We start from the raw sequence: 25,182 nt of genomic DNA, 5'->3' as shown, positions 1-25,182 counted from the left end.
CTAATCAAAGCCACAACATATTATTATATTAAATCTAAATTGCTGGAGAAACTCAGCAGGTGAGGCAGCATCTATGGAGCAAACGAATAGGTGACGTTTCGGGTCGAGACCCTTGTGTCTGAAGAACCCGAAACGTCGCCTATTCCTTTGCTCCATAGATGCTGCCTCACCCGCCGAGTTTCGCCAGCATTTTTGTCTACCTTCGATTTTTCCAGCATCTGCAGTTCTTTCTTAAACATTATATTAAATTAGATATTATTTAATTGGAGACTAAGTCCAATTTTATTTTGAACTGCGTAACCAGGATTTAGTTTTTGTTAATTGTGTTCGTGTGTGTATCCAAATTTACACTTTAATTCTGAAAAGGATGAGCAATCTTCTTCCCGTAAATCTCTGTGACGAACATGAATTTCTTATTTTAGACTGAACAGCAACCAAAACCTGAAAAATATCAAAAATACTAACCATCGATATTTCAGTTCCCTTCATTTGAACCCAGACATCCTCTCTCTTACTTAAATAGTGCAATCGTTCATGTTTGATGACGTTAATCAGTGTCCACTTTCGAATTGGCTAAGACTGCATCTGTGTCCATTCCAATTCTCTCAGAATAACCCGTCTGAGTTTTCAGATGCAAAGTGCCGTATTGACTCAGCTGATCAGGCAGCATCTCTTGAGAAAAGGAATAGGTGACGTTTCAGGTGGAGACCCTTCATCAGACGAATCTCAACCCAACACTCAACCCAACCCAACACTTAATTCAGTATTCGGATGTCCAAAGGGACTAGGGGGTGCTGGTGCAAGATTCCCAAAAAGTTAATTTGCAAGTTGAATCAGTAGTAAGGAAGGTGAATGCGATGCTAGCATTTATTTCAAGAAGACTGGAATACAAAGTCAAAGTCAAAGTCAATTTCATTTGTCACAAAAACAGGGATGTCCTGCTGAGGCTTTATAAGCAACTGATCAGACCACATTTGGAGTATTGTGAGCTGTTTTGGGCCCAATATCTGAGGAAGGATGTGCTGGTGTTGGAGAGAGTCCAGAAGAGGTTTACGCGAATGATGCTAGGAATCATTGTCTACATTGTCACAGCTAGATATGGTGGTCAAGAAGGCTTTTGGTTCATTGGCCTTTATCAGTCGGGGCATTGAGTGTAGAAGTTAAGGGCCTGTCCCACTATACGAGTATACCCAAGAGCTCTCCCGAGTTTAGAAAAAAAATCAAACTCGTGGTAAGCACGTAGAATGTACGTAGCGGTTTACGTCGGAGCTCGGGACGTCTCTTAGCGGCTCGTAACGATAACCGCAGGTACTCGGGAAAAGCGGTAAGCACGGGAAGACTCGTGAAGATTTTTCAACGTGTTGAAAAATGTCCACGAGAGCCCCGAGTGCCTACGAGCGGCTATTACCGTAATTCTCCGAGTTCGAATCAGGGGAAACTCGGGAGAACTCTTGAATTAGCTCGTACAGTGGGACAGCCGCATTATGGTACAGCTTTACAAGATGTTGGTGAGGCTGCATGTGGAGTGGGTTTTTTGGGGATTTTTCTGGTATGACTGTATTGTAAATCAAATTTTACTGCACCTCAAATGGTGACACATAAAAGACCATTGAACCATTGTGTTCATTTTGGTCACCCGATTATAGGAAGGATGATGTTAAACTGGAAAGAGTACAAAGATTGTGTTGCCAGGATTCATGGGGTTGAGCAATATAGGGAGAGGTTGGGCAGACTACGACTTTATTCCAGGAAGCTGAGTGGGTGAGATGGGTAGGTTTAAAGAGACTTTCGGTTAGGTATGTCGATATGCAGGGAATAGAGGGGTATGGATTATGGGCAAGCACCTAAGAGCTGGTCTGGGCATTATGTTTGGCATAGACATTGTGGGTCAAAGGGCCTGTACCTGTGCTGCACTGTACTGTTCTACGTTCTATGTTTGTGGCTGGGAATACACAGGCACTCAATGAAAACAAGGCTGTAATTTGATAGAATGGTGTATGTACAGCAGTGAATCATCGCTACAACTTGAGATAAGCTTACTGCTGATGTGCAGATCCATTGAAGGTTTCTTGGAAGTGATTACCATGTTGGAATTCAACCAAAGCGTTCATAGTAAACCATCTGAGCCAGGATTAGACTGTAGCTTTCATCACTGGAACAGTGGTAATGATAATCAAGCTTTCACTTTAAATCTTCTTGTGTTTAGTATTGATGATGGATTAGTTGCAGATGTGGAATTATCACATTGCCATTATGTATAACAATACGTCAGACATTATTAAGAAATAATCTTAAGAACGTTTTATCTGCTCACAATAAAATATATACATTTGAACCAATTGTAGCAATTTGGCATTTGGTTGATGTTTTTAAAGGCATTATAATTCAATATAATTAAACCATGAAATGGTTGCTCTAATGCAGCTTTGGAAGGTTCAATTGCATGGTGATAATCGAGGGCAGAGCAGCAGTGAGGCTTGGTATTAAAACAATTGGCTTGGTATTAAAACAAAGGTAAAAATGGTCCCTCGTGTGTGTAGGATAGTGTTAGTGTACGGGGATAGTGTTAGTGTACGGGGATAGTGTTAGTGTACGGGGATAGTGTTAGTGAGCGGGGATAATGTTAGTGTGTGTAGGATAGTGTTAGTGTGTGTAGGATAGTGTTAGTGTGTGTAGGATAGTGTCAGTGTGTGAAGGATAGTGTTAGTGAGCGGGGATAGTGTTAGTGAGCGGGGATAGTGTTAGTGTGTGCAGGAGAGTGTTAGTGTGTGCAGGATAGTGTTAGTGTGTGCAGGATAGTGTTAGTGTGTGCAGGATAGTGTTAGTGTGTGTAGGATAGTGTTAGTGAGCGGGGATAGTGTTAGTGTGTGTAGGATAGTGTTAGTGAGCGGGGATAGTGTTAGTGTGTGTAGGATAGTGTTAGTGTGTGTAGGATAGTGTTAGTGTGTGTAGGATAGTGTTAGTGTGCAGGGATAGTGTTAGTGTGCAGGGATAGTGTTAGTGTGTGTAGGATAGTGTTAGTGTGTGTAGGATAGTGTTAGTGTGTGTAGGATAGTGTTAGTGTGCAGGGATAGTGTTAGTGTGTGTAGGAGTTCTCCCGACTTTCCCCTGATTCGAACTCGGAGAATTACGGTAATAGCCGCTCGTAGGTACTCGTGGACTCGTGGACATTTTTCACAGTGCCGAAAAAAACTTCACGAGTTAGCGCGTTTCCCGAGTACCTGCCGTCAGCGTTACGAGCCACTACGAGACATCCACGAGCTCCGACGTAGCCACTACGTACATTCTACGTATTTACCATGAGTTTGATTTTTTTTAAACTCGGAAGAGCTTTTGAATTACCTGGTACAGTGGGACAGGCCCTTTAGTTAGTTTACTCTATTGCCACGTGCACTGAGTTAGAGTGACCCATCACCCACTGAAGAATCAGTTGCAGGACTACTCTAGCTCCCTGGATCCCAGAGGAGCAGAGATCGGACGCAGGATCCCAAGGGAACTTGTCCCGTTTCCAGATGGATTTGCCAATACAGCTGAAGGGCACAATAGGCAATAGTTTAAACAAAGCCAGCCAGTGTTATATTTCAAGGCTAAGCGAGCAGTCTGATTTTTATTATTCTTTAAAATAATCTTTGCTACAGCACGGTGGCGCAGCAGTAGAGTTGCTGCCTCACAGCGCCAGTGACCCAGGTTCGATCCTGACTACGGGCGCTGTCTGTATGGAGTGTGTATGTTCTCCCACATTCCAGTGACGTACAGGTTTGTAGGTTCATTGGCTTTGGTAAGAATTGTAAATTGTCCCTTGTCTGTAGCATAGTGCTAGTATATGGGGATCGGTCGGCACGGACTCAGTGGGCCGAAGGGCCTGTTTCCGCACTGTATCTCTAAATTGAATTAAACCAAAGCATGAACATTGAATTCTCCAATTTTGGTTATCAACCCCCCTTTCTTTCCCCCTTGTTTTCTTGTGCCCCCTCCCCCAACCCTGATGCCCCCCATTTTTCCCACTATCCTGCCTCCCCTGCCTCCTCTCTCCCTCCCTCCCGACCCTTCCACCTACATCTCTCCCACAGGCTTTACCATTCATTGTCACCCTCTCGTCTGCTTTTCATGTCTAGTCTTTGTCCACCCTTCTGCCAAAGCCCCCCCTCACCTGTATCCACCTATCACTTGCCAAGCACACTAACAATATCCCACACACACTAGGGACAATTTACAATTATACCAAGCCAATTAACCTACATACCTGTATGTCTTTGGAGTGTGGAAGGAAACAGCCAGGGAACACCCAAGCTGGTCGCAGGGAGAACGTACAAACTCCGTACAGACAGCACCCGTAGTCGGGATCGAACCCGGGTCTCTGCGGCTGCAAGGCAGCAACTCTACCGCTGCGCCACCGGTTGGGTTGTAAGCAGCCCAAGCAGAAGATTAGGTGCAGATTGTGCGTGGCAATGGAGGAGGCCCAGGACAGAAATGTCCGTGTGGGAATGGGAAGTGACCTGGAAATCTAGCAGGCCTTGGACGACCACGCGCAAATGTTCGGCAAAACTGTCACCTGGTCTCCCCGAAGTGCCAGACAATCACCTGGTCTCCCCGAAGTGCCAGTTGTGCCAGACAATTTATTCCTTCAGAAATAAAAGGTAGAAGGATTGTTTTCTATGGAACATCAGAGGTTGGGGGGAAATTTGATAAAAGTATATAAAATTATGATACTTTCAAGAGAGAGCTAGATAGGGCTCTTAAAGATAGCGGAGTCAGGGGATATGGGGAGAAGGCAGGAACGGGGTACTGATTGGGGACGATCAGCCATGATCATATTGAATGGCGGTGCTGGCTCGAAGGGCCGAATGGCCTACTCCTGCACCTATTGCCTATTGTCTATTGTGAGTCACCTTTGACCATAGGTCTGATGAGACCACTCATGCAGTGGAGAGAATGAGGCATAACAATTTTATCTTGATAATATCTAGATGTTTGGAACTGGGGGGAAATGAGTGAGTAATGGGCATCCTGCATTAGTGACTCACCTCTTGACACCCCAATAACTTTCCACCAACTACGAGACGCACGTCAGGTGTATGATGGAATACTTTCCACTTGCCTGGATGAGTGTAGCTCCAGCAACTCTCCTGAAGTGTCTCACTCTCTGAGCTGGAAACTGGAAGTATCCTGAGCTAATTCTGCTACCACCATCATCTATTGCAACAAGTGACGGCTCCCACTGATTGTCGCCGGAAGCTTGCGTCCTTTTCAGGACGGACGATGACAGCGAGCTCAACATTTGTAACAAGATGGACTCGAAAAGAAGGAGACCCCAGACATTCATTCCCTCCATTGACTCTAATGCGTACCATCTACAAAATGCATTTACGTTAGTAACTGAGGCTAATTTCTCCCAAAACTTCATGAGAGGAATGAATCCTAGCATCTATCAGCAAGGATAAAAGGAATGCGAGGGGTAACTTTTTCATACAAAGAGTGGCGGATGTACGGAGTAGGTAGTTGAGGCAGGGACTATCCCAACATTTCATAAACAGTTAGACAGGTACATGGATAGGAAAGGTTTGGAGGGATATTGACCAAACGCAAGCAGGTGGGACTAGTGTAGCTGGGACACGTTGGCCGGTGTGGAAAGTTGGGCCGAAAGGCCTGTTTCCCCACTGTATCACTCTATGACTTTATGCAGAGAGTAGTGCGTTCGGCCGAACGCACTATGGGAACTTCACTCACCCCCCTGCAGGAACTATACATCAGGAGGTGCAACTCCAGAGCCAACAATATCATGAGAGACCCCTTCCACCCCTGCAACGGACTGTTCCAGCTGCTACGGTCAGGCAAACGCCTCCGTTGCCATGCGGTGAGAACGGAGAGGTTGAGAAGGAGTTTCTTCCCAGAGGCTATTCGGACTGTAAACGCCTTTCTCACCAGGGACTAAATCTACTGAACTTTTTCCTTCCATTATTTATTATGTAAAAGAATATGTGTGTTATGATTGTGTTTATAGTTTGTTTGGTTGTTTGGTTGTTTGTCTTTTGCACAAAAGTCCGCGAGCATTGCCACTTTCATTTCACTGCACATCTCGTATGTGTATGTGACAAATAAACTTGACTTGACTTGACTTGACTCTATGACAAGGATTTTGGGAGCATGGAAACACCCTCCACACAAGCACCATCCTGACCTGGAAAACTATCAACAGTTCATCGTTACTGGGTCTAACTCCCTCTCCATCAGCACTGCGGAAGAACCTTCATTAAAGTTACCAGAATTTATTAAGGCTCCCAGCCTTTCCTGGAGGATTGGGCAATAAATGCTGACCTTGTTCTGATGTAGAGTCAGTGACCTGGATATAGTGGATGTAAAGAGGATGTTTCCAGCAGTGGGAGTGTCTCGGACCAGAGGTCATAGCCTCAGAATTAAAGGACATTTCTTTAGGAAGATCAGGAGGAATTTCTTTAGTCAGAGGGTGTAGGGTGGGGCACCTTGGTTAGCATGGGCAAGCAGGGCCGAAGGGCTTCTTTCTGTGCTGTCTGACTCTATGACTGTGTGACTCTATAATGCAGCTAGTCTCCAGATCCCTGGATTTGTAGTTCTCTATAGAGGTTGTAAGGTTGTCCGTGGATTGTCACCTTGTCGTGGTGGAGAAGCTTGTGTGGACCTGAGATCCTGAGAGCGATGCCGTCTGGAGCTACGCTCCTGGTAGGGCCACCCATGGCGGTAATGTCGAGGGGGAGGTCTCTGACAAAGAGCAATCCAACCAAGACCTCAACGGTGGAACAGGCGGAGGACGATGGCTGACCTTAGTGGAGCGTCACAACGGCTGGGAAGGCGGATGAAGGCTGCAGCAGAAAAGGGTCTCCGGTCGTCTTGGACTCCATGCCACTGGATCCTGACCCAGATCTGTCAAGGACCGTGTGGTGGCTGCCTGTACACCAGTCTCCCCACGTTAAACAAAGTCACGCACAGGCATCCTCCATGAGAGGACAGTCACACTCGTTTCGAGTGACCGAGGTGGTGCCAATGACTGATTTGGACATGGGATCACTACCAGGAACGTCATTAGCACCTGAGCCGGGGACCAGGGTCAAGCAATCAAAGGATTGTTGAGGATAGAATCTCAGAACGTTAGAGACCTTGGGCCATGGGCACTACAAGTGGGTGTGTTAGGTTGAGAGACGGAGGGATGGAGGACCAGGGGAGAGATGGTAAACATGGTCGATCCTGGTCAATTTTGGGATCTTACCCAATTTTTTTTTCCCTGATAAAAATTCAAAAGGGAATGTTATCATTTCATGCGAATCTGATGTTGAAATCATGTCGGATATGCAAATTGGAGTCACATTGGGAAGAACACAAATTAAGTTCCAAAATAAGGCAGAACGGTGCGCAGCGCAGAGTTGCTGCCTTACAGCGCTTACAATGTCAGAGACCCGGGTTCGATCCTGTCCACGGGTGCTGTCTGTATGGAGTTTGTATGTTCTCCCCGTGACCTGCGTGGCCTTTTTTTTCGAGAACTTCGGTTTCCTCCCACTCTCCAAAGACGTACAGGTCTGTGGGTTAATTGGCTTGGTATAGATGTAGAAATTGTCCCTCGTGCAGGATGGTGTTTATGTGCGGGGATTCGCTGGTCGGTGCAGAGTCGGTGGGCCGAAGGGCCTGTTTCCGTGCTGTATCTCTAAACTAAACTAAAATAACTCAAAATAGCCTGTATTTATCCACAATACTTTCTCAAATTCTGAAATAAAAAGTGCCATGCAATTACATTTCTATGGTCTTGTCAAGACCATAACCCATACACCATGTCAGCAATGCTCATCTCCCAAGAGAGAATTAATAATAACCAAGATGTGACTCATCACACGAGTGGAACAGCTCCACCTTTTCCGAATCAAGCTGAGGATTTCAAGCCCGATTTTAATTGAAAGCTGTGTTTAGCTTTCAATTCTCGCAATGCTGGACATACATTGTGGAGCCGGCTAGGAGATGCTTCCAACTCCACAACACTAATATATCTGGTCCTTTAGGAAGTTCAACTGAGGAGGTAGTTGAGGCAGGTACTATCTCAACATTTAAGAAACATTGAGACAGGTACATGGATAGGGCAGGTTTAGGAGGATGTGGGCCAAACGCGGGCAGGTGGGACTAGTGTAGATGGGACATGTTGTCCGGTGTGGGCAAGCTGAGCTAAAGGGCTATTTCCATGCTGTCCGACTATGATTCCATTGCCTGATTACTTTTCCGCTCCTCAAATTCTAGTGCCGGTCATAGTTATCTCCACTCTCATCTATTCCATGCTTCTTCTCAGGATCCTGCTACATCTTGAAATTCTGACAGTCAGGTTCAGATCTGACCATGGTCTTATCCTTCTCTCCATTGCCACAATCCTGTGAGATCTCTGCATTCCTAAATCATTCTGATTCTACAAACCAGTCGGAAGAAGGGTTCCAACCCGAAACTTCACCTATTCCCTTTCTTCAGAGATGCTGCTGCACCACTGAGTTACTCCTGGATTTTGTGTCTATCTTCCTAAATGATTGGCAGTGAAATTAGCCCCACGCCTTAGATTTCCTTCCTTAAACCACTCTGCGTATCTCTAATCTTTTGACATTTCTCAAAGCCTTCTTTGACTGAGTCCCAATTGAATGTACAGGTTCATAAGTTCATAGATTCTGGGATCAGAATGAAGCCATTCGGCCCATCAAGTCTACTCTGCTTTTGAATCATGGCTGATCTATCTTTCCCTCTCAACCCCATTCCCCTGCCTTCTCCCCATAACCCCTGACACCCGTACTGATCAAGAATCTGTCAATCTCCACCTAAATAAAATCTCCATCGACTTGACCTCCACAGCCATCTGTGGCCATGAATTCCACAGATTCACCACCCTCTGACTAAAGAAATTCCTTCTCATCTCCTTCCTAAAGGTACGTCCTTATATTGAGGCCATGGTCTCTGGTCCTGGACTCTTCCACTAGTGGGAACATCCTCTCCACATCCACTCTATCCCAGGCCTTTCACTAAGTTGGCTAATGTTGTTATGCAAGCAGATGCTGGTGAAATCTACCAATGTTATGGCATGCAACCTTCCACCGAGATCTATCAGATTGTCTGAACTCTGAATATTCTGCTAATTTCTTTGCTAACCCTCACTGATTGTCAACTGGGCCTGTTCACTGTTTTCTCTGAAGTCAACGCAACAGTAGCAACAAGACAGGGTGGCAGGAAATGAGTGCAGATGATTCTCAGAAATATGTCACTGCAGACCATATAAGTCACAGGATCCCCTCGAGAACAGGAAATGGGAGGTCGATGCTTTGAGGTATTGTGGTATACCCTCAGAACGATATCAAAGGTGGCGACTCATGGAGGAAAAGGTGTGTGCACAGTTTAGCTGTCGGAATGATCCATTCGCCATCGGAATTATTCACGTTGGCGAGACGATCAATGATTGCCGGGGTGATTCACGGCTTCGCGAAGGAAAATTATGGTCAATCGTCTCCAGTGGCAATTGTCACATGTTGGGTAAAGGACAAGCCAGAAGCAAACGTGACGAGAGTAACTGTTTCCAGCTTGAACTGACGGTGGCTGTGTGTACGATCGTGAGTCATGTGCTCTGATCCTGCTTGGTGCTGGGAATAGCAAGGGTCAGAGAGTGGGCATCCCAAGACATTCATCCACACCAAATATTATTAGTCTCTCCCTCTCTCCCTCTCTCCCCCCTCCTTCTCTCCCTCCCCCCCCTCCCTCTCTCTCCCCCACCCCACCCTCTCCCTCTCCCCCTCCCCCTCTCCCTCCATCTCTTCCTCTCTCGCTCCCTAACTCTCCCCGTCTCTCGGTGAGAAGGCAGGAACGGGGTACTGATTGGGGATGATCAGCCATGATCACATTGAATGGCGGTGCTGGCTCGAAGGGCCGAATGGCCTCCTCCTGCACCTATTGTCTATTGTCTATTGTCTCTCCCTCCCCAACTCTCTGCGTCTAACTCTCTCTGTCTTCCTCTCAGTCCAAGGTAATATTTTGACACTAGGACATAGTTGGCAAGAGCTGTACCGGGCCGTTGGAACAGCTGTAAAACAAATATCACAGATAACAGTGTCTGAAGATGCAGGCGAGATAGACTTGGATGATACGGGACCTCCAGCCTTCCTGCACATAGTGGGTTCCATGTAACCAGCTATTGTTTTTGACATCATTTCCAACTCCTTAACTTTACTACAGTGATTCTGATACCATCTGAAGAGAGCAGACAATGATTGTGAAACACCGGTGTCGGCAACACACACACAAGATGCCTGAGCTGCCACGTTAGGTTCAGCACAGGAAGTTGATATTTAAAGAAAAATAAACTCACCAAGTTAAAGAATCATTTTAAACCTTCCTTTATTTAGATATAGTGAGATATACAGTCCTGCAGCTCTTTGGGCTAACGGAATCAAGGGATATGGGGAGAAAGCAGGAACTGATTTTGGATGAACAGCCATGATCATATTGAATGGCGGTGCTGGCTCGAAGGGCTGAATGGTTTACTCCTGCAACTATTTTCTTCAGAAAGGAAACACCAAAAACTGTACACAGTACAGAGTCTAAAGAAGGGTCGAGACATGAAACGTCACCCATTCTCTCTCCAGAGATGCTGCCTGTCCCGCTGAGTTACTCCAGCATTTTGTGTCTATCTTCGGTTTAAATCAGCATCTGCAGTTCCTTCCTACACAAAGAATCATTTGAGTTGTGTACATTGTAATCAATACTGTGTTCAGTCAATACATTTATGTAAAGCACTGTGTCATGTTGGTCAATGCTTGAGGCTCCTTAAAATAGTTTCAAGTAGTTATTCCACCTACGGCATGTAATTTAATATGTTTGGACCTGTTAAATAAGTAATTCAGCTCGCACATGCCTAACTTGGAATTCACTGTGCAGGCAAAGTACTGGGTAATCAATGGTCGGAATAGACTCGGTGGGCCGAAGGGCCTGTTTCCATGCTGTATCTTTCAATCCATCAGTCCGGTTGAAAACGGCAATGGCTTTAGTGGTAACAGGAAGGCTGAGCTTACTCTTGGAGAGGGGCCTTTCAGTAGGAGTTGTGCGTCAGTCTCTGTTATAAGGTCATAAGTGATAGGAGTAGAATTAGGCCATTCGCCCCAACAAGTCTACTCCGCCATTCAATCATGGCTGATCTATCTCTCCTTCCTAACCCCATTCTCCTGCCTTCTCCCCATAACCCCTGACACTTTGCTTCACAGAGAACTGTAGGCATGGTAAAGATTCTACCCAGCACCATGGCAGATGAGTTAAATTGTTAACAGGCAACTGAACCATCCTCTCACCAACCAGAGTGGTCCTGACCTCCCATCTACCTCATTGGAGACCGTAGAACTATCTATGTCTGAAGAAGGGTCTCGACCCAAAACGGTCACCTATTCCTTCGCTCCATAGATGCTGCCTCACCCGCTGAGTTTCTCCCAAATCTTTGTCTACCTTCAATTTTTCCAGCATCTGCAGTTCCTTCTTAAATAAAATGTAGAACTATCTTTAATCAGACTTTACTGGACTTTATTTTGCACTAAACCTTATACCCTTTATCCTGTATCTGTACACTGTGAACAGCTCGATTGTAATCATGTATAGTCTTTATGCCGACTGGATAGCATGTAACAAAAATATTTTCACTGTAGGTAGACAAAAGTGCTGGAGAAACTCAGCGGGTGCAGCAGCATCTATGGAGCGAAGGAAATAGGCAACGTTTCGGGCCGAAACCCTTCGGTTTCGGCCTGAAACGTTGCCTATTTCCTTCGCTCCATAGATGCTGCTGCACCCACTGAGTTTCTCCAGCACTTTTGTCTACCTTCGATTTTCCAGTATCTGCAGTTCCTTCTTAAAAAATCTTTCCACTGTACCTTGGTACATGTGACAATAAATTAAACTCAACTCAATAATCCCAGGTGGCTTGCTGCCCAGCAGATTGTGACAAGCTGAGGCATCGTGACTCAGGCATGTTGGTAGAAACATGCATTAAATTGGTGCTTTGCTGGTTTCCTGTGAAGACTCAAGGGAGGGCATGTCTAATGTGCAGTAGTGCAAGCCACCATGCATGCCAGTGGCATCTGCAAGCAACGCAACGCAGCCGCAGGTCCGGTGGACTGGCACATCGGGAGCTCGCGGGTCCGGGTGGAGAGACCGCTTCCCGGAGCTCCCGCAACGCGACTTCTCCAGCCCGTGTCGCGGGGTTGGAACGACCCGGAGCGGGGCCATACATCGCCCGGCGCGGCTTCATGGCCGTGGGACATTACAGCGCCCGCCGGGGGCTCCAACATTGTGACTTTTAGACCGGGAGCGGGGCCGTAAATCGCCCGGCACGGCCTAAAATGGCCGTGGGACTTATCATCGCCCACCTGGGGCTTGGACATCGGGAGAGAAATGGAGAACAGGGGAGAGAAAAGACTTTGCCTTCCATCACAGTGGGTTCATTGTGATGGATGTTTGTGTGAATTAAATTGTGTGTATGTCTGTAGGAAATTGTCTTTGTTTGTATGGCTGTGGAAACAGAATTTCGTTTGAGCCTCACTGAGGCTCAAATGACAATAAATATTGTAATTGTATTGTAATCACATGTAAGCGTGGGGGGGACAGGTGCCAACTAACCTTTGCCATCTCTAACCATAATGAAAGCTCTTCGTGAGGTTCTCAACACTCTTGGAAGCAGTGGGGCCAATTTACCCGGCCTAACGCTGGACTAATGGGCTAGATGTGAGGTTAGACATATCGTCTCTCTGACACAGTGGATGCAGAGGACAAGTAGTCAGAGTGGTCGTTCTTCCTCTTCCTCTTGGCTGCTCACCAAAACGGGAAAGACCTCGCACGCAGTCACAAGGAGAACGTGCAAACTCCGTACAGACAGCAGCCGTAGTCAGGATCGAACCCCGGGTCTTGAGCGCTGTGAGGCAGCAACTCTACCGCTGCACCACTGTGCCGCATCTGAATTTCCTTGCAATTGTCTGTGATTGAGGATTTTAATCCCGTTTTTAAGGATGTGATTGAGCTTGTTCACCACGCAACAAAGGCTTTTCGCTGTACCTCAGTGCATGTGACAATAAATTAAACTGAACTAAGATAAACTAAAAACACCTCAATCGAGATACATCTGGTCCTTGAGAAAGATATCTATTGCACTAATCAGTGGATTTCCCAACAACACCTCTAGTAAGGCCCGTCTCTTAAAACAGGGATATAGTTTGCTTCCCAATTGATGGCCCAAGCAGCATCTGTTGTCTGAGAGGTGCAGTAGAAACTCCATTGACACAGACTGATATCATTGTCGTGTACCTGAACTGAAACCCGCTTTGTGAGATAGTCATAGAGTGTAACAGTGTGGAAACAGGCCCTTCGGCCCAACTTGCCCACACCAGCCAACATGTCCCAGCTACACTCGTCCCACCTGCCTGTGCTTGGTCCATATCCCTCTAAACTTGTCCTATCCACGTACCTGTCTAACGTTGGGATAGTTCCTGTCTAGCAGCTCGTTCCATACACACAGCACCCTTTGTGTGAAAAAGTTACCCCTCAGATTCCTATTAAATCTATTCCCCTTCACCTTAAACCTATGTCCTCTGATCCTAGATTCCCCCACTCTGGGCAAGAGACTAAGTGCATCCACTCGATCTATTCCTCTCATGATTTTTTTTAATACACCTCTATAAGATCTGCAACGTGCGAATGCTGGCAAGTGCAAATCAACTTCATTATCATTGACTTTACACTTGAATTCAATCAACGAACACACAGGGGACATATACTCAGCATCTGAATTGCCTTTATCTCAGAATCAAGGCATAACATACGTTAAAAATTAACCAACTATTCATTTTCCACCTGGCCAAGGTCTAAACCAATTTTTCCAACCCAACATTCTGGGTGTAGATCAGAATATATATCAGATCCCATAAATGAATCCAGTTTCACAAGCCAGGCGCAGTCCAAGTGTCGCTCCTGGAGAATGCTATCCTGCTGCATTCCAGCGTTGCCTTGTGTCCTACCTGCACTTACTTGGTTAACATGAGGACAAACTCACTCATATCCTTAAAAACGGGACTAATATCCTCAATTAGAGGCAACTGCAAGGAAATCCAGCGGTGGCACAGTGGTGCAGCGGTAGAGTTGCTGCCTCGCAGCGCCAGAGACCCGGGTTCGATCCTGACTACGGGTGCTGGCTGTACGGAGTTTGTACATTCTCCCCGTGACCACGTGGGTTTTCCCTGGGTGCTCAGGTTTACTCCCACACTCCAAAGACATGCAGGTTTGCAGGTTAATTAGCTTCGGTAAAATTGTAAATTGTCCCTAGTGTGTCGGATGGTGCTAGTGCACGGGGTGAACACTGGTCGGCGCGGACTCGGTGGGCCAAAGGGCCGGCTTCCGCAAGGTGTCATTAAACTAAACTAAAATCAAAGAAATCGCCCTTTCTCTTTAACATTGTGTTTTGATATTTCACACACGTCGGTATTCCATTAACGGCAATCACAACTCCTGTAGAATCCAATAAGGGGAAGGACACACAATCCAAGTATCAAATTCATGGCTAATGCGTGAAAACCAAACGTAACATTGGCCTCTCCGCATACAGTCTCCGTCAGTAGGAAAAACAGTTATGGGCCTGTCCCACTTACGCAACTTTTTCGGTGACTGCCGGAACCCATCATAGGTCGTTGCAGGTCGGCGAAAATGTTCAACATGTTGAGAATCCAGCGGCGACCAGAAAGACGCTACATTACTTTGGGCGACTGAGGAGACGACTCACGACCATACAGGCGACATGTCGCGGGGTGACGCCTGTGTGGTCGTGAGTAGTCGCCCAAAGAGTCGTACCTTGTTCTGGTCGCCGCTGGATTTTCAACATGTTGAAAATTTTCAGCCACCTGCAACGACCTATGACGGCTGCCGGCAGTCACCGAAAAAGTCACGCAAGTGGGACTGGCCCATAAGAAGTTATGGCGTACGCCTCAGTATCATTTTCCCTTCACGCATTCAAGTGTGGAGGTGGAACTCATTTTTAATTAAGTTATTAAGAAAATGAAACCTAATCAAAAGTTTAAAAATACGGGCAGAAAATAAACCTCATTGTTTTCATCAGTACACAGAGTTTTTAAACCTACTTCCCTCATATGTATCCTGCCCCTGAGGTCCAGTGTCTTGGTGTGAACACTTGAGTTAGGCTGAAAGAGGAAGGGCTTACAGATGAGTGAACAGAAGTCAGTGACCATCCGTGCAGGTGCCATCAATCGATCTCCCATGAGAGAAGGCCCTGCTCAGTATCGGGCAGGTTTAACCGTAATCCTGACCACTCGAACGTGCAAAGCAACCAAACTCAAGCTGCACACATGTACAATTTAGCAACTCGGGAGTTAAAGTTCTCTTCTGGTCAAAAGAGCCAAACTGTGGCATCATCCGGAATAATGCACACAGCGTAAATCTTGAAAACCAAATGCAACACTGCTAGGGTTGACTTCTCCTTCTCAAACGTTCCCCACCAACTTGTTTCTCTTTACAGAACCGTAAGTAACTTTGGTCATAGAACAAACCAAAAAACATTAAATATTAAGAAAAGGTAAGGATTGGCTGCTTATTAATGCAAGATAGACACAAAATTGCTGGAGTAACTCAGCAGGACAGGCAGCAACTCCTTCTTTCCTTCTCTCCAGAGATGCTGCCTGACCCGCTGAGTTACTCCAGCATTTTGTGTCTATCTTCAGTTAAACCAGCATCTGCAGTTCCTTCCTACACTGTTTAGTTTAGAGATACAGTGCAGAATCAGGCCCTTCGACCCACCGAGCCTGCACACCAACATTATCATAAACACACTAGGGACAATTTATACCAGGCTAATTATCCTACAAACCTGTACTTCTTTGGAGTGTGGGAGGATATCGGAGCACCTGGGGAAAACCCATGCAGGTCACGGGGAGAACGTATAGACTCCATACAGACAGGACCCGTAGTTAGGATCGAACCTGGGTGCCTGGCGCTGCGAGGCTGCAACTCTACCACTGGGCTGCCCGCTGCTTATTAACTTTCTGGCATCTGAGTGAAGTGCATTGTTGGGAAGATGAATTACATATTGGGAGGGAAAAAAACCTAATCACTGCTTTACACAATGCATTGTAATTCCCCCCTCAAGCTCTGTCCCATTAGTGCTCCTTCTGCACCTGGCAATAGCTTTCTATGAGCTGGCAGAAGTGTAATGGCCACATTCCCGTGTGCTATCAATTTAACATGAATGGATATAACAGTGAAAGTGTATCAGTGTCTCTTTCATCAACTCCAAATAATTGCTGCAGATAAAAGGTGGCAATATTATTTAATTGCGGTTTTCTGAATGGCAAAGGCCTTGCCATTTACCAAACTTTGCTGAAGTGAACACTCTGAGAGGAATCTTCCCATCAGAATCGGTATATGGTGGCGCAGCGGTAATAATAATAATGGATGGGATTTATATAGCGCCTTTCTAATACTCAAGGCGCTTTACATCGCATTATTCATTCACTCCTCAGTCACACTCGGTGGTGGTAAGCTACTTCTGTAGCCACAGCTGCCCTGGGGCAGACTGACGGAAGCGTGTCTGCCATTCTGTGCCTACGGCCCCTCCGACCACCACCAATCACTCACACACATTCACACACATTCACACACATTCACACACATTCACACACAGGCAAAGGTGGGTGAAGTGTCTTGCCCAAGCGGTAGAGTTGCTGCCTTGCAGCGCCAGAGACTCGGGTGCGATCCTGACTACGGGTGCTGTCTGTACATAGTTTGTGCATTCCCTCTGTGTCCGCATGGGTTTTCTCCAGTGCTCTGGTTTCCTCCCACACTCCATTAGTGGTAAAGATTGTAAATGGTGCCTAGTGTGTGCTCGTGTAATGGGGATTGCTAGTTGGCACGGACTTGGTGAGCTGAAGGGCCTGTTTCCCTTTGGCCCACCGAGTCCACACCGACCATCGATCACCATGCACACTAGCACTATCCTGCACTCTAGGGACAATTTACAATTTTTACCGAAGCCAATTGTATTGTATTGTATTGTATTCAAATTTATTGTCATTGTCTCAATTAGAGACAACAAAATGAATTTTCCTTACAGGCAGTATCGAACCTGGATTAGCCTACAAACCTTGTATGTCTTGGGAGGATACACAAAAATGCTGGAGAAACTCAGCGGGTGCAGCAGCATCTATGGAGTGAAGGAAATAGGCAACATTTCGGGCCGAAACCCTTCTTCAGATTGTCTTGGGAGGAAACTGGAGCACCCGGAGAAAACCCACGCAGGCCATGGGGAGAACGTACAAACTCCGTACAGACATCACCCGTCGTCAGGATCGAACTCGGGACCCTGGCGCTGTAAGGCAGCAACTCTACTGCTGCGCCACCGTGCCATCCTGATTCGAGTCAAACTTTTTGCTGGATTACATGTAAAATTGTCAGCCGCTCCACCACAATGATAGAGGCATGATCCTATTGGCAATTAGATGCAGTGACTCCCTGCTTGAAAACAAGCCTGAAGCAATACCTATTCACCATACTCCCATATGGCATTGCAAGTTCCTGCCTCAGAGCCCACAGCTCTGAACATTGAGGGATTCAATACTATGATCCTTTAATGTGGAGGCCCTTTCTCTTGCCTCTCCAATTTCCTTCACTAACAAAAGCAACTTGAGAGTTCAGACAGAGGCCTGACATTTCTTCTAGTAATCTTTGGTTGAATTTTGAACTAAAAATTTCACATTTGCGTGCCGAGAGTGAGGATTTAGATTTTGTAATCGGCTTCAGCAGCGATATCAAGAAGCCAAAATGTTGCTATTAATCTCATTAGAGACGTACAGAAAAAGCCAGACCAGTCCACACGGACCATCAAGCGTCCATTTACATCAACCTTACGCTAATCCTATTTTATTCTCGTCATATTCCCAACCACTCCCCACTCACCTACAGACCAGTGGTCAATTAATAATAATAACCACTAACATGCCTATCTTTAGAATGGCCGAGGAAAGCAGAGCCCCTGAAAGAAACCTGGTGGACACACGCATGTTGGAAGCCGTCAAGTCAAGTCACTTTTATTTCTATAGCACATTTAAAAAACACCTCTCGTTGGCCAAAGTGCTTTACATTGGTGGAGGTACTAACGTTATACAACATTGGTTCATAGATTACGTACATACATAAATACATACATATAGCCCTCACTCAGAGGACGTCAAGAAAGGCTTGAGAGTAAAGACGAGTTTTAAGTCTCGACTTAAAAGAGTTGATGGAGGGGGCAGTTCTGATGGGAAGAGGGGTGATGCTGTTCCACAGTCAGTCAGGATTGAACAGAGGTTGCTGAAGCCGCAAGTCAGCAATGGAATCCTATGCGGTCCACTGGGGGCAAGAAATTATCAAACACCAATGGATCAGAATTGATGATCATTTAAAATCTCTGGAGTCTGAAGAAGGGTCTCGACCCAAAACGTCGCCTATTCCTTCTCACCATAGATCCTGCCTCACCCGCTGAGTTTCTCCAGCATTTTTGTCTACCTTCGATTTTTCCAGCATCTGCAGTTCTTTCTTAAACACTTAAAATCTCTTTGTATGTAAGGATTGGACAACTTAGATTCACGTTTGTTCTGTATAGGGAGGAACTGCAGCTGCTGGCTTAAACCGAAGACAGACACAAAAAGCTGGGGTAACTCAGCGGGTCAGGCAGCATCTCTGGAGAGAAGGAATAGGTGACATTTGTTCTGATGAAGACTACTTCTTACTTCTAATAATATGCATTTGATGGTTTCATGTAGTTGTGTAAAATGAGTTTCCGCCCATGCTTTCCGCAAGATGAGTTTCATAAGTTCATAAAGTCATAGGAGCAAAATTAGGCCATTCGGCCCATCGAGTCTACTCTGCCATTCAATCATGGCTGATCTATCTCTCCCTCTCAACCCTATTCTCCTGCCTTCTCCCCATGACCCCTGACACCCGTACTAATCAATTGTCTCATCTTGATCAAAATATCTGGATGAGGTGAAATAGTTCACTAGTAAAAAGCAAATGAATTTGGAAAGGGACTCAAAATGTGTTCCTCGGGATCTGTTGGATGTTGGGAAAACAGTGGATAAAGTTGGAAACTATTAACATAAACACAGATAAATTCATAGTCATTCAGCAGGGGAATGGGTTTTACAGCCCAATTCATCCAAGCCAACCGAGATGCCCATCTAAGCCAGTCCCATTGGCCTGTGTTTGGCCATTATTCCTCAAATCTTTTCCTTTTAATTTACCACTAGGTTTCCGTGAATGAAATAAATAAACCCAGCCAACAGCGTTCGAAAATACCTTCATTACTCTAACATTCTTGGCAAAATCAACTTGTTTCTTTGTCTCTGTCAGCGAGATTGTGAGAGGGATGTGTTTCAGCACCGCATTTACCCGTCAAAGTTCCTCTTCAGTACCAAGGGAAAAAATCCGCCTGATTCAATGGTTTTTTCAACTGTAATGTGTTTTGGAACTGAGCATGACCCTAGCCAACCATGGCAATTTGCCCCGCCTAGATACCTACTTCAATATCTGCTATCTATTTCCTACGCGCGCATAGTCTACCTCTGGAAAATTATTTTAAAGCAGATTGGAAATTGAAAGGAATGGAAAGCCTCAGCTGACGACAAACAGGTGCCGTTTGATCACCATAATAATGATAGGAGCCGACACGAATCATACCTCAGTTACCAAGGGGAAAAAATTAAATATTAACGCCCCACAACGGAACTTGTTTGACAATTAAATATATGTGTAGGAAGGAACTGCAGAATTGCTGGTTTAAACTGAAGATAGACACAAAGAGCTGGAGTAACTCAGCGGGTCAGACAGCATCTCTGAAGAAGGGTCTCCACCCAAAACGCCACCTATTTGTATTCCCCAGAGATGCTGTCTGACCCGCTGAGTTACTCCAGCTTTATGTGTCCATCTTCTGTTAAATAATAGATTTCAACTAAAAATAATACATCCCCCGCAAGCCAATCTATACATAGAATAATATTTCCTCCTCACTAATCCTCGATTCAGATGCCTGTGAATATCTGTGGGAGTTGACTGCACTCATTTTGGCCAATTCTTTTGTATATTTTGCTAGTTAGATCTTTCAATTGTAGGTGATTGCGTTAAACATCGCACAGCACTTTAAACAATATAGATACAGTGATGGAGATGGCTCAGAACCTTCTCTTGCTCAGTGAACGGTGAAAACACACGACTTAATCAATAAATATCGATTGATGAAAATTGTAGAATTGCAAAGAGATATCTCTATTTTTTTAAGCCAGTGCCTGTTTGATTTGATAAAGTGTCTTTTCAGAATTTTAAAAATTAATGAAGTCAATTTCTACGCTTTTACATTGGAAAACATTGAGAGACTCAGTGGTGCCCGAGCAGAATAGGATAACGACTCAGAAAGTAAAGGTTTCCTCAAATCCAAACCCACACTTTCTTGGTATATTTAACTATTTCATTTCCCCCAGAGAATAAGGATAATGTAATCGTTCTAACTTGTTTCATATTTTTCAAACGGCTCCAAATGTGGCAAAGTATTTGGAAAATAACAAAAAATAATGTTAGTCAGTTATACAGCATGGAAACAGGCCCTTCGGCCCCACTTGCCCATGCCGACCAAGATGCCCTATTTACTGTATCCATAGCTTCATAGAGTAACTATGATACGCTAGCTTAAATGTTGCCATTCTTTAACAAAGACATACAAGAGGGAAGTTTACAACATACATTCTGCTTGAAAATTATTAATCTTCCAGAAACCTCAAAATATAAAACACACAACGTATATATGTCTTTGTGCAGACATGTAACAAAACATTATTATTATATTAGAGTCATAGAATCATAGAACGTGGAAACAGGCCCCTCGGCCCAACTTGCCCACACCGACCAATATGTCCCATCTACACTAGTCCCACCTGCCTGCGTTTGGGCCATATCCCTCTAAAAATGTCCTATCCATGTACCAGTCTAACTGTTTCTTAAACATTGCAATAGTCTCTGCCTCAACTATTTCCTCTGGCTGCTTGTTCCATACACCCACCACCCTTTCTGTGAAAAAGTTACTCCTCAGATTCCTATTAAATCTTTCCCCACTCACCTTAAACCTATGTTGTCTGGTTCTCGATTCCCCCACTCTGGGCAAGAGATTCTGTGCTTCTACCCAATCTATTTCTCTCATGATTTTTTACACCTCTATAAGATCACCCTTCATCCTCCTGCACTCCAAGGAATGGAGTCCCAGCCTGCTCAACATATCACTATGGCTCAGACCTACGAGTCCTTATTAGAAAAATAAATATTAAAGACTTCAAAATTCAAAACAATTTACTCAGGAAAACTGAGACCTTCTGCTGAACGACACCAAGGCAAATTCCTTGTGTGCGAATACTTGGCCAATAAATGTATTAACTTCCACTTATTCACTTATATGAAAACTTACCTCATCCACATTAAAATACTCTGTCAGCTGTTCGAACAGGGCCATGACTTCAATTACAATAGATAGATTGAATGCCTTTGTTATTCTATACAAATGCATTAATTTTCTGTCAACTAATATCTAAGAGTATAATTATCAGGGTAACTGAAAGACAAAACTATTCATCGAGTTGAGTAGTTGCTGGGTTTTTTTTTTTTTTTTTTTTTTTAAGCTGATGGTACAGAGATTTACAACATGTCTGTCTATAAATAAAGCTCACAAGGTCATTCAGTAGCTGCTCAACTTTATCTGTAGGGTTCAAAATTCTGAACCAGCATTTTCAATCACTCTACCTCGTTAAGGTATCTCTTTTGTGTTTCTTCGGTTTAAACCAGTGCCTGCAGTTCCTCCCTGCACATACCTCGTTAAGGTCCTTGTTAACCTGCTGACTACTTCCAGGTGAGACACAAAATGCTGGAGTAAATAATGCCCCTGTCCCACTTAGGAAACCAGAACGGAAACCTCTGGAGACTTTGCGCCCCACCCAAGGTTTCCGTGCGGTTCCCGGAGGTTGCATGTGGTTGCAGGTAGTGGAAGCAGGTAGGGAGACTGACAAAAACCTCCGGGGACCGCACGGAAACCTTGGGTGGGGGCGCAAAGTCTCCAGAGATTTACGTTCAGGTTTCCTAAGTGGGACAGGGGGATGACAACTCAGCGGGGCAGGCAGCATCTCTGGAGAGAAGGAATGGGTGACGTTTTTGGGTCGAGACCCTTCTTCAGATTGAGAGTCAGGGGAAAGGGAGACAAGTGCCTTCTGTCTCTCCAATGTTTATCTCAATTGATTTTTACCCTGCTAATATGGGATGCACATAGCCACTGATAGTTCTACAGTATAACTGCTAAGCCTTACTAACATTCTGTTAAAGCAACCTAAATTTAGTAGGTAGACAAAAATGCTGGAGAAACTCAGCGGGTGAGGCAGCATCTATGGAGCGAAGGAATAGGTGACGTTTCGGGTCTTGACCCGAAACGTCACCTATTCCTTCGCTCCATAGATGCTGCCTCACCCGCTGAGTTTCTCCAGCATTTTTGTCTACCTTCGATTTTTCCAGCATCTGCAGTTCTTTCTTAAACCTAAAATTAGTACTTTCTTGAAGCATCTTTCCTGATTTAAGACGAGTTTGAATTAACAGAATAAATCTGTGGATAACATACTTGTCGGATCATTAAACCATTATCTCAATAAGATAATTTCATTTTTTGAATATTTAATAAATCTCTAATATTAAATATAAGTCCACGAGGTCATCCCTTCAGCCATTGGTGTGTCCATAACACAATACCACATTTTGAGTTTGTTATTAAAATAAAATTATTATTGAATTAACATATATGCACAAATATGCACTTTCATACATACAAAATTTGTTAGATAGGTGAGAATGTTCTTGTTATGTTTGAAATCTTTCCTATCTATTGGCAAGCGGAGCTGAAGACAGCTCTTAAATCTTTGACACTTGCACGTGGAGTAAGTTTAAATGCCTCTGTACACTGCGAATGGCTCGATTGTAATCATGTATTGTCTTTCCGCTGACTGGATAGCAGGCAACAAAAGCTTTTCACTGTACCTCGATACACGTGACAATAAACTAAACTCAAACAAAACGTGTAAATCGTGCTGCATGTTAAAGAGTATAAAACAATACTCACGTTTTTGCCAGTGCACCTTCTGTGCCATGGTGTAGTCTCTCTCATCTCTCTCTGGTGCGGACAGTGTTGACATTGCTGAGTTCTTACAAAAGTGCTTCAGTGGAAGATGTGTGTACAAGCTACTGAATGAGCAGGGTGCTAAGACTTGAGGTCCCGCTCTGCAGCTGATGTCATCGTGCTACGCTCCAATCTCTCCTCTTGTGGCCACCATTGTTTTTTTTCCTCAGCGCAACGTAATCAGAGCAAGAGGCAGAGCAGCACACGTTGCTCACAGCCGCCTCTGGAAGATATTATGCAGCGAGGGCAATTGTGTGTGATGGGTTTAATGACTAGCCCCTGCCTTTAAACCGGAGGTTTGCTTCTCGTTTACAAAATTCGGCAAACTAATGATCGCATAGCGACGGCGAATTAAAGACATACTTAAAGGAAGCACCTGCAGAGTCTTACTGAAACAGTACATCCTGTTCTAAAGATATTTTCCTGTCTTAGATTTGGAAAGAAAAGGGACATCGAGTCGGTAACGCAATGTATTAAAAAGAGTCTTATTCGTGTTTCTGGGCTATTGCCATCTTTTATTTTTCCTTTAGATTTACCAGATCATTTCATATGATTTTGTGTTTGTAGAAGAACAATTATCTCATTTAAGTTGTCAATGTTAATGCCTTCAATTCCTTGGGCACGGTGGCACAGTTGGTAGACACAAAATGCTGGAGTAACTCAGCGGGACAGGCAGCATCTCTGGAGAGAAGGAATGGGTGACGTTTCAGGTCAAGACCCTTCTTCAGACTGATCCGTTTTGGGTCGAGACCCTTCTTCAGACTGATAGCTGGTAGAGCTGCTGCCTCACAACGCCAGAGACCTGGGTTCAAACCTGATTTTGGATGCTGTTTGTGTGGAGTTTGCGTGTTCTCCTTGTGACCACATGTGTTTCCTCTGGGTGCTCCAGTTTCCTCCCGCAATCAAAGATGTGTAGGTTTGTAGGTTAATTGGTCTTTGTAAAGTGTCCCTAGTGTGTAGGGAATGATTGACAAAGTGGGAAACATGGAACTCGTTTGAATGGGTGTTTAGTGATCGGCATGGGCTTGGTGGGCCGAAGGGCCTGTTACCATGCTGTATCTCTAAACTAAGCAACCATTCCCACAGTTAGCACTTAGTTCCTCCAGCACTTTGTGTGTTTTATTAAGATTCCAGTATCTGCAGTACCTTGTGACCCCATATAATTTGTTGGTGATTTATATTTACTCTTCATTATTCAGTAAGAGTGCATTTTATATTTTACACAGGAATAATACAGTATAAATTGATTCTTGCTTGAAATGAGCATTATAACGAACCGTGAAAGGAGCCTAGTGCCTGCTTTATGACCACGGCATTAAGTCTGTTTCTTCTCCTCTTATTCTCTTCCCATGGATGCTGCCTGACCTGTTGAGTATTTCTATCATTTTCTGTTTTAGAGACATAAAGGCACACAGTGTGGAAACAGGCCCTTCAGCCCAACTTGCCCACACCAACCAACATGTCCCATCTATACTAGTCCCATGTGCCTGAGTTTGGCCCATATCCCTCTAAACCTATCCTATCCATGTACCTGTCTAAATGTTTCTTAAACATTGCAATAGTATCTGCCTCAACTACCTCCTCCAGCACCTCGTTCTATACATCCACCACCCTTTGTATAAAAAAAAGTCACCCCTCAGGTTCCAAAGACGTACAGGTATGCAGGTTAATTGGCTTGGTATAAGTGTAAACTTTCCCTAGTGTGTGTGGAGAGTGTTAATGTGCAGGGATCGCTGGTCGGTGCGGACTCGGTGGGCCGAATGGGCCTGTTTCCATGCCGTATCTCAAAACTAAACTAAACTAAACTAATGCTTTCCCCCCTCACCATAAACCTATGTTCTGGTCTCTCGTCTTCTAAAACCTTTAGATAAGTGTGTCAAATAATGGATGAAACATTTATAATACGATGAAATTTAAGCAAGGTGAATCAC

At 44.8% G+C, this 25,182-nt stretch overlaps 1 protein-coding gene across 1 annotated transcript in view; it reads right to left on the bottom strand.

Moving 5' to 3' along the window:
• The window catches only part of pou2af1 (POU class 2 homeobox associating factor 1), a 43,817-nt gene extending 20,470 nt beyond the window's left edge, over nt 1-23,347 (bottom strand). The window contains exon 1 of the mRNA XM_033049523.1: nt 23,195-23,347. Coding sequence (XP_032905414.1) covers nt 23,195-23,267 — 73 coding nt within the window. The 5' untranslated portion in view covers nt 23,268-23,347. The remainder of the gene's footprint in view (nt 1-23,194) is intronic.
• Nucleotides 23,348-25,182: the final 1,835 nt, after the last annotated feature.

The sequence above is a fragment of the Amblyraja radiata genome, chromosome 33 (genome assembly GCF_010909765.2).
Source record: "Amblyraja radiata isolate CabotCenter1 chromosome 33, sAmbRad1.1.pri, whole genome shotgun sequence".
Taxonomy (NCBI): domain Eukaryota; kingdom Metazoa; phylum Chordata; class Chondrichthyes; order Rajiformes; family Rajidae; genus Amblyraja; species Amblyraja radiata.
Note: the sequence above shows the minus strand (reverse complement) of the source record. Positions and strands in the feature narration are given on the sequence as shown.